Here is a 10,097-nt window from a genome sequence, read left to right as displayed (position 1 = left end):
GCTCATCACTTGTTGCATTCTTGATGTCCCTGTCCTGTTTATTTGATATGTCAAGGTGAACTACTCAGCATGGTTGCGATGACTTTATAAAGTACGTAGATTATATATATTATATTAGCCTGCCCTTGACCTGCAGCCGAATTAAATGCTGCTTATATTTTAATACGTTAATATTAATGATCCAGTAATATAATGTATGATATTGTGACACTGACAGGAGCCATTACACTGCATTATGAGTACTTTCACCTTTGAAACTTTCAGTATATTTTACCGATAATAATTTCATACTTTCACTTACACAGGTAACGTGTGGATGCACTTTTACTTCATGTGGAGTTTACAATATAGAAGTACTTTTATTTTAGGAAAGGATCTGAATCATTCTTCCACTACTGATGGCAGGGTATAGTAGACTAAATTAATCATAGATTTCAACTTCATCAGATAGATGGAAACACTATGCAAATGGCGCTGTAAGAAAGAATAAAGAAAACACACTGATTTATGTGAAATGCAGAAACATTACTAGACTGCACTCCTTGTTCAAAACCATGTTGCTTGTTATTCAGCATCTGAGAGGTTGTGCTTATGACCACAGCCATCAATAAAATGTGCTTCAGTCAGTACAAAGAGCTAGTAAAAATAGTTTTGAAGCATTTACAAACTCAAAAGGACAAATCATCTTTCTCATATTCTGTATACAGTTTCCAGAACCAGTCCTTTTAGAAAATCTTTGCCCTGCACCTTCAACGAAAGAAAAAGAGGGCATATTGAATACTTATCCTTGCTGAGATGTTGAACCAATTTTCTGCTTACCAAGTTTTTTTTACAGATTTTTTTAATCTGTATTTTACTTTCTATAGCTGTGCTAAACTGTTTTCCATTAAGTGCAGAAAAACACGCCTATTTGGAACAAATCTGTGAAGATGAGTCTTTTTGCTGCCAGTATAAACGGTACAGAGGACACATCACCCTGAAATATCTTTGTGCTTTCCAACTTTTAGATGAAACATTCCACAAAGTCAGAGGGACTCTCATATGTTCATTCGTTCATTGATTCATTCATTTGTTAAGGAGGTAAGATAGTGTCTAGGACTTAATTGATCCAGATTTGTTCACCCGGCTCCCATCTGCAACACTGCTGACTGTGAAGAAAGCTTTGCATTTATATCAGAATGTGACTTTGTTAATGTATATTTCTATCAGAGATTAAATCTTTATCATCCATATTCCATTTAGTGTATCTGATTCTGGGTACATCATCATACTCAATGTAGCTCTGTTTTCCTATTTTTTTGATGCAGTAATGCAAGCAAATTAAATACATTTGTGTTGCTTTTAGAAAATACAATTTTTATTTATCCGAACAGAAAAGCAGCGCTAAAAATGATTATTTCCTGAATAAATGTATGTATGTTGAACAGAATGCATTTGTGTTGCATGTTGTGTTGATGATATCTTTTTTATGACTGTTTAGTCAGAAGTTTATAAAATATTTTATCCTTTTTTCACTATATTAGTATTACATTAAGACACAAACATCCCAAATAGCCAACTGAAACATACAGGTTATGTCAAAAACATTCACAGGCAGTCCAAGCTACATGAGAGTACATGAATTGGTAGTTTTAACAAAAAAGGCAATGGCACAACCTACTGGATATGTTATGTACATGTGTGCTTTTCTGGACAACCCGTAGAGTTCCTGCAACAAATACATGTGACCACAAGATGTCGCAACTCCACTTACTACTCCACTCTGCAAGTGAACGGCAACTTCATACAGTACCACATTTTAAGCACATTTTTTACTGGTAATGTGAGGGATGGAATAATTAGTCTGCAACTTGCACATTTTCATTTAAAGATACTGAGACATCTTTATGTCTGCACGTGCATCTAAAGGTGCTGCTTCTTCATCTTTAACACAACCGATCATTCAATACTGCAAACAACACTATACATTATTAATAACGATGGGATTAGAGATACAGGCATGGCCAGTTTTACTATTAGATCTCCACCATGGTTGGAAAACAAAGTGTGTGGTTGTATCATAATGATATTGTTCCTTTGGGTGGATAAGTATCAAAACATTTTGCGATGTAGATGGGTCCTCTTGATTATAAAAGACGATTTTTATATTATATTTATTGTATTGAAACATAAAATAATGGAAAACAATATTAACATACATGGGCTAAGTTATAATAAACAGTTCAATTTGGTGTTACTTTCTCTTAATTAATGGCAGATCTGAGGAATAGGCTATTTTTGTTCCATCTTAGAGTTACTGGCATTCTGAAAACATCTGCGAAACAGCCATAATTACTCATGACACATTCTGCTGGGCTCTTAAAACTTTGACTTGTGACTAAGTGAAACACATAGGCCTATATAATTATTAATAATGATAATTAGCTCAGTCTGATTTTAATTAAAAAGTGTCTTTAGGTCCAACGGGAAGTGAAGACACTGTTGTCAGCTTCTTTGCAAACGCGTTAACGATGTGCGCATGATACTTGGTAGCTCGTTCCTACAGTCAGCTGGGATGGACGCGGTAAGACAACTGCGCATGCGCTTCAGGCAACCATGGCAACTACGTTTGGAACTTGTATCAACCAACGTAACTACGTAAGCTAATGATTTTCGGACTGTTTTTAACGTAACGTTATATCTGTGCTGCGGTTGGGAGTTGAGTATTTAAGCTAACATAAATGTAGTTTAGCTATAATAACCGCATTTGTTGTCTGAACGTTAGAATGTGGGGCCACAGAATACCGACTTCGGTTAAATGACACGCAGTCTTTTTCTTCTGTCCACCCGGAAGAACAGGTTGGTGAGCAGGAAGCTCTTCACATGCTCATTTAACGTTGAGTTGAGTTAGCAAAGTAGCGGCTTCATGGCGCTCAGTGACACTGTCGGTAAATGAAGCTATATTTCAGTGTTCCTGGGTTTTACAAGCGACCCTTCACCACCAGTTTACAAGAGGAACAATAAAAAAGCCTAAATATTTGGGTCGCTTCGGTTGCAGCTAGATTCCACGTAAGAGCTTCAGTGGATAGCAATCAGGTTATAGAGACTTTTATACGATTATAGACGATTATAATGAGAAATACACAATCATTTTGACCAAGGCTAGTCGTGTATCAACTATTAGATGTTGCACAAAGTAACAAATTGATCTCTGGCAAGAGAAGTATGAAAACACAATAACACCAGGTCCATTCATATAATACAGTATCTTTGACAGCCATGGAGTTTTTCCCAGTACTCGACCCTCTTGATAAACCCAAAGAAGGAATATGGTAAGTAAATCATTTCAGTTAATTGCACTTGTGATGTAAGGAGCTAACTTTTCACCTTGCTGAAATTGTTTTGTTGTCAATGTCAACAGGTATTCTTTGATACCGAGGGGAAGTGCTCCAGGTGTTAGTGTGGGTCACACCTGCACCTTTATTCCGTCTGCAGATGGAGGAAAAGGAAGGATTTTGATTGTTGGGGGAGCCAACCCCAGCGGCAGTTTCTCACAGTCAAATACCATAAATCTAGGTAAAAAATGTCAGCGAAGAATGGACATCTGCATCTGTGTTTTATAAGCCACACTTCACACACACACACACACACACACAAAATAAGTTTTGGTTGCTTTGACTGTAGTTACATTTTACCCATATTTGGGCTTTTGTAGATACCATCAGCTGCTTGAAGACTTGATCCAGATATTACAATATGGTGCAGTGTCACTTGTCAAAACCCATTCATAATTTTGACGTATTTGGCAGGGTCATTGGTGTGTTCCTCTCACATATCACAGGCTTTCTTTTGCCCTTTTGTCCTTCCTAACTCCACCAGATAATCATGAATGGGACTTCCCAGAGTGGGAGGGTTTGGAGTCACGGTATGAACACTGCACCTTCGTGCCAGACAGCTGCCCTCAGAGCCTCTGGGTGTTTGGTGGGGCACAGCAGAGCGGCAATCGCAATTGTATCCAGAATATACAGTTAACAGGTAAATCCCAATCCAAATGTAAACTGTAGTCTTCACTACTAGAATTAGAATTTCAGATGTAGATGGACAGTCTATTCAGGTAACTTGTGGTGCCACTTTAACTGTGTTGTAACCAATGTTTTGCTGTGTTATGACAGATTGATTGTACATTTATATAGATTTCTGTAAATTGAGTACAATCCATCCTGTGCATGTGTCCAGACAGTGGGTCTCGCTGGAAGAATGTAGTGGCGAATGGCAGTCCCCCCAGTCCCAGGACATACCACACCAACACGGCTTGTCTAGGGGACAGACTGTATGTCTTTTCTGGTGGGGAAGCAGGAGCTGCACCCGTCTCAGACCTCACACTTCATGTCTTTGATTCAGGTTTGTATTGAATTAACAAGCTGCTTAATATAATTATATCAAGCAGTGAAAATGGGATCAGCTTTGATTCCATGTGGACTCCCATTGGTCAAAAACTTAATATTTCAACTTGGACATAGAATGTATTCATAATTACCTTGTGTTACATTTAATAAGTCACTAATTTTGACTAAGTCCTACACACCTGTGGAACACCCCCACAGATGTTTTCACTTATTTTGGCTGATGATATGCCTTCTCAGAACTGAGGGGGAATTGGTGCACTGTTACTGTGCATGACTGGCATCTGTCTAACTTCCCTTTTACTTTGTTGCGCACATTAAGACAGGCCAATTTTCACGTTTACTATTTCTTTTTTGCATGCAATATTGCTCTCAACTTCAACCTGAGGTCTAATCAAAAAGAAATCCTGTGTAGGTGTTTTTCTGACTGTATGCATCCAGTCTTTAAGTATATTAGGAAAAAGATTAGAAATATTTTGGATTGCAAAAATGACAAAATTAGCATTTTGACATGTCTTAACAGGAAAAGCACAGACTTCACAGAAACTTTATTAATATTGGCTGCAGGGCATTTCTGTCACTTCCACGGCCTTAGTTTTGTGACAGACACTTAAATGTACCAGAGCAATCATTAGGGTTGTTAGTAACACCTTTCCTGCAGCCACAAATCCAAAACTGTAGCGAAAAGGGCATTTTGATGCTCAGTTAAAAAATTATAAACTGATAGATTAGTCATTTGGAAAGAAAGTAGTGAATGTAAGCTTTACTGTCAGTCTCGATGTATGTGTGAAAGATTTTCAGTGTCAAACGTATTTAATAGCATTGGATGTTTTTAATAGCTTTTTCACAACAAAATAATTGCTGCAATGTTAACAAATGTTAAAACAGTTTGTATGTACCTTAAAAAAGTCAACCAATTTAAGTTTGAAATACCATACTTTGAATTGTTCCTCATTAAAACCAAATATGAGATAGCTTTTATCTTTTGGTTCTCCCAGCGTCATCCACCTGGTCCCAACCAGAAACACAAGGCAGACACCCGCCAGCCAGACATGGTCACATTGTAATAGCAGTGGGTTCAAAGATCTACATACATGGAGGCATGGCTGGAGACAAATTCCACAGCGATATGTACACTGTTGACACAAGTAAGCCTGAACTCTCCTGCATTATGATAACAGGGTCGATATTTATTCCTAGCTGTATTGCATTTATATCAGATACAGGATGAAATGACATGCCTCAGAACTTGGGAATGGTGTGTTTGTTTTGTTTATTTAAAAAAATAAAACCATGTGTCTGTTGTTTAAAGGGAGCATGAAGTGGGAGAAAGTGCAGGCTAAAGGAGACATCCCACCAGGAGTAGCAGCCCACTCAGCTGTGGTGCTGGGCAGGAACATCTACATTTTTGGGGGGATGACTACAGATGGAGCCAGCAACTCCATGTACAGATTCAACACTGGTACACAATTTTGAATATTTGCATTTCATTCGGTCATACACAACACTGTTTATTACTACATCTATAAATGCTATGGGGAAGTTCAGTTCTTCATGAAATCTTACTTTGAATTTTTGTGCTTAATCTTACACCTCCTCTGTCTGCAGACAAAAGTAGGTGGGTCCTCATGACGTTTAAAGGGGACATGCCACCCAACCGCCTAGACCACTCCATGTGTTTATTGCCGTGGAATGTGTGTGGTGAGGGCAATGGAGGGGAGGAGGAAGCCAGCAGTCCAGCAGCTTCAGAGACCATAAATCTGGCCTTTGTGTTTGGAGGGATGGACACTCAGGGTGTCATTTATAATGACTGTATTGTGACTGTGGTGACATGATGTGCCTTGATTTTGTAATATTAAATTTGCCCAAGTTGTAATAAAATGTTTTTCCAAGTACCTGCATATTGTTTCATTGGAAACCTGAATACTGGTTATGGATTCATTTTGTACTGTCCATACTGAAATGAACCTTGTTTGGGTGGTCAGAAAGGGCTTCAAATATTGATCTCTGGAGTCAGTAAATAAATGTAATAAGAGACAAAGTAACATTTTATATCAAACATTTATTTCAATGTCTTTCCAGAAGTACGATGACCAGATTCAATAAATAACTTTTAGCATTGCCTGTGAACATAATGAGCCCTTGATCCCACAGACATCCCATTCAACAGACCCACAAACACCTGCCCTCCCACCCCCCTCCCCCACTACAGAATCCCCATCAGGACTGCCTGAGAACAGCAGCAACAAGCCTCATATCAGGGCTGATGAATATCTCCGCCTTCCAGCGAAGAGAACACCTCTCTCTCACACTGAAACTTTTTTTTTTTTTTTTTAAAGTCTTTCAGAAGATTCAGTATGGTTGCTCGTCATCGCCACCCCTTCCCAACCATTCCTCTCACTATTTGAGTCCCATCAGTCCAATATGTACACCTAGATGCCATTACCAGAGAGGCAAGGGGCGACCGAAGAGTTGACTTCAACCCTGCCTACAACTCATCCTTCTCATCTTGCTCGCTTTCGGCACCCTCGGGTGGGGGTCCGCCCGCGCTACCGTAGAGCTTGCTGATAATGGGTTGAACGACCTCCTCCAGCTCCTTCTTCTTGGCCTGGAAGTCTTCCAGCTCAGCGTCCTGGTGCGACTCCATCCACTCGATCTTCTCCTCCACTGCCTTCTCAATGGCTTCCTTATCGTCATCAGACAGCTTGCCGCCAAGCTTCTCCTTGTCCCCGATCTGGTTCTTCAGAGAGTAGGCATAGCTCTCCAGCTCGTTGCGAGCGTCGATCCTCTCCTTCAGCTTCTTGTCCTCATCAGCGAAGCGCTCCGCGTCGTTCACCATGCGCTCGATGTCCTCTGGTGTCAGGCGGTTCTGGTCGTTTGTGATGGTGATCTTGTTCTTGTTGCCTGTGCCTTTGTCCTCAGCAGTGACGCGCAGAATACCGTTGACATCGATCTCAAAAGTGACCTCAATCTGTGGTACACCACGAGGGGCGGGAGGGATGCCAGTCAGGTCGAATGTGCCCAGCAGATGGTTGTCTTTTGTCAGAGGACGCTCGCCTAAAAAAAAGAGAGATTCAATAATTAAGCATGTGCAATAAGATCTTCTGCGTGAATACAAGGAAAATGCAAATAATAAATGTTTGAAACCAGGTCCAACTCTTACCTTCATAAACCTTAATGGTGACAGTAGGCTGGTTATCAGAGGCGGTAGAGAAGATCTGGGATTTCTTTGTGGGCACCACAGTGTTTCTGGGGATCAGCTTGGTCATTACTCCTCCAACAGTCTCAATACCAAGGGTCAGGGGGCACACGTCCAGAAGAACCACATCACCTGCAAGAGAGGAAAAGGTTTAGTAAACCAGGCAAAGTTGGAAAGTTCAGCTGAGTTGAACAGACACTACAATGTACGAGGAAGCTGACTTACCGGTGTCCTCCTCTCCAGAAAGCACTCCAGCCTGCACAGCAGCGCCGTATGCTACAGCCTCATCAGGGTTGATTCCCCTGGAGGGCTCTTTGCCATTGAAGAACTCCTTCACCAGTTGCTGGATTTTAGGGATACGGGTGGAGCCTCCAACCAGGACAATCTCATCAATGTCAGACTTCTTCAGGTCAGAGTCTTCCAGCACCTTCTGAACAGGCTTCATGGTGGAACGGAACAGGTCCTGTAAAAGTAAAAGACAAGGTTAAAAGGCTTGTAAAACATAACATTTGTTTCAGTTGTGCTGTTATTGTTTTTACACGACAGAACTCATCGGTTGTATAACATACCATGTTGAGCTCTTCAAACTTGGCACGGGTCAGAGTCTCAGAGAAGTCTTCTCCCTCAAAGAAGGACTCGATCTCGATGCGGGCCTGGTGCTGGGCAGACAGCGCCCTCTTTGCCTTCTCAACCTCACGACGCAGCTTCTGCACAGCGCGGTTGTCTTTGCGCACATCTTTGCCAGTCTTCTTCTTGTACAGCTTGATGAAGTGCTCCATGACACGCTGGTCGAAGTCTTCACCTCCAAGATGAGTGTCGCCGTTGGTGGCTACCACTTCAAACACATTGTCGTCAATGGTCAGAAGGGAGACGTCGAAAGTGCCGCCACCCAGGTCGAACACAAGAATGTTTTTCTCGCCATCCCTCTTGTCCAGACCATAAGCAATGGCCGCCGCAGTTCTAAATAATACAATTAGGAGAATACATTTTAGTAGAGGAAGAGAAGGAAATATTTTTTTACAATTTCAAAAGAATTACGGATGGATAAATAGTTATTAGATACTTACGGCTCATTGATGATTCTCATAACATTCAGACCAGCGATGGTTCCAGCATCCTTAGTGGCCTGGCGCTGGGCATCATTGAAGTAGGCAGGGACAGTGACGGTGACCTTGAGGAAAAGATTAAAAGACAATTAGATTCAATTACAATTTATCTAGGAGGTCTGGGATATATTTTATGCTGATATCCTCTTGACAACCTTCTTGCCCAGATAAGCCTCGGCAGTCTCCTTCATCTTAGTCAGCACCATGGCAGAGATCTCCTCTGGAGCAAATGTCTTCATCTGGCCACCACCAATGTCAACCTGAATATGAGGCTTGCTCTTCTTCTCAGTAACCTAAAGAGAAACATTCAACAATATTAGTATACCAAGTATGTCGCTCAGACATTACCTGAAGACCGTTAGAACCTAAAACGATAACTTTAACATCAAACTATCAAGAGTAGAAACTCACCTTGAAGGGGAAATACTTGAGGTCCTGCTGCACAGACGAGTCACCCCAAGCGCGCCCAATCAACCTCTTGGCATCAAAGACGGTGTTATTAGGGTTAGAGGTCAGCTGGTTCTTGGCAGCATCACCAATCAGACGCTCACCCTCAGCAGTGAAGGCCACATATGATGGGGTGATGCGGTTACCTTGGTCATTGGCGATGATCTCCACACGGCCATTTTTGAACACCCCAACACTACAGGGAAACCAGATTTTAGAGGCGTGATTACTCAGAAAAGGGAAACGCAGTTTGCTGAGTGTTAGTTTCAATTCCACAAATGTTGCAGTCGGTGTAGGCACTCGATCCTTCTAAAACAATCGAAACCAGAAGTCTTTATTTTGTTTGTTTTCTTACCATGAGCTAGGGTGGTCCCCAGGTCGATTCCAACCACATCATCCCGCAGCACTCTCCCCCTCGTCTTATCGTCGTCGTCGGCAAACGCCCGGGTGCCGGCCACCAGCATTACAACCCACAACAGCTTCATCTTTGCTTGTTTCAGACTCAGATCTATAAAGAAATCTGCGGAGAGGAAATACATTGTTTTTAAAAAAAAAAAAAAAAGTGACGTGACGTGACGCTCTCTGCCTCAGTTCACATAGCTACAGGACAATCTTAATGTCATTTACTGGTATTCAGAGCCATTAGAGATGTGCAGCCTGCTCTTTGCTAATAAATCTCCAGAAAATGTAAAAACTTGTACACGTTGAAAGAATATGGGTACACTGGGTGGAGCACCACTGCCTCTTCCGAACCACTGACTACATTTTTTTTCCCCATCCGCCGGTAGCTAGCTAACCACGTTAGCGTGTCTAGCAGACATGTGAGGGAGAAATACTTTGCCAAAACGAGCACTAAAAAGTACATTATTTTTGCATGGTATACTGAAATCACATTGAATACCCATTTGATTTTAAAAAGCTATGGCAAACCTCGTGTGAATTAGGGATGTGAATCCCCACCAC

The 10,097-nt window shown here is 41.3% G+C and overlaps 2 protein-coding genes across 6 annotated transcripts in view; one reads left to right on the top strand and one right to left on the bottom strand.

Annotated features, from left to right (window-relative positions):
* The first annotated feature begins 2,668 nt into the window (after positions 1 to 2,668).
* Positions 2,669 to 6,277, top strand: rabepk (Rab9 effector protein with kelch motifs). 5 transcript variants are annotated; one of them, XM_035667707.1, is made up of 8 exons: positions 2,669 to 2,838; positions 3,257 to 3,311; positions 3,401 to 3,555; positions 3,859 to 4,014; positions 4,216 to 4,380; positions 5,381 to 5,530; positions 5,695 to 5,844; positions 5,991 to 6,277. In XM_035667707.1, exons 2-8 carry the CDS (start codon positions 3,259 to 3,261, stop codon positions 6,215 to 6,217), a joined length of 1,056 nt encoding a protein of 351 aa, XP_035523600.1. In that variant the 5' UTR covers positions 2,669 to 2,838; positions 3,257 to 3,258; the 3' UTR covers positions 6,218 to 6,277. The 5 variants fall into 5 exon arrangements, with proteins under 5 accessions (XP_035523600.1, XP_035523599.1, XP_035523603.1 ...); XM_035667706.1 differs by having other exon boundaries at positions 3,245 to 3,311; XM_035667710.1 differs by lacking the exon at positions 2,669 to 2,838 and adding an exon at positions 2,857 to 3,048.
* A 374-nt stretch (positions 6,278 to 6,651) lies between these two features.
* The window catches only part of hspa5 (heat shock protein 5), a 4,007-nt gene continuing 561 nt past the window's right edge, over positions 6,652 to 10,097 (bottom strand). The window contains 9 exon segments of the mRNA XM_035667711.1: positions 6,652 to 7,439; positions 7,546 to 7,713; positions 7,807 to 8,044; positions 8,151 to 8,541; positions 8,649 to 8,752; positions 8,843 to 8,980; positions 9,099 to 9,330; positions 9,490 to 9,494; positions 9,497 to 9,654. Of these exon segments, the coding sequence (XP_035523604.1) occupies positions 6,871 to 7,439; positions 7,546 to 7,713; positions 7,807 to 8,044; positions 8,151 to 8,541; positions 8,649 to 8,752; positions 8,843 to 8,980; positions 9,099 to 9,330; positions 9,490 to 9,494; positions 9,497 to 9,619 (1,968 nt within the window). The 5' untranslated portion in view covers positions 9,620 to 9,654 and the 3' untranslated portion in view covers positions 6,652 to 6,870.

Source organism: Morone saxatilis, unplaced genomic scaffold (genome assembly GCF_004916995.1).
Source record: "Morone saxatilis isolate NCDOM2014 unplaced genomic scaffold, NCSU_SB_2.0 Contig21, whole genome shotgun sequence".
NCBI lineage: Eukaryota > Metazoa > Chordata > Actinopteri > Moronidae > Morone > Morone saxatilis.
This window is presented reverse-complemented; position numbering and strand designations above follow the sequence as displayed.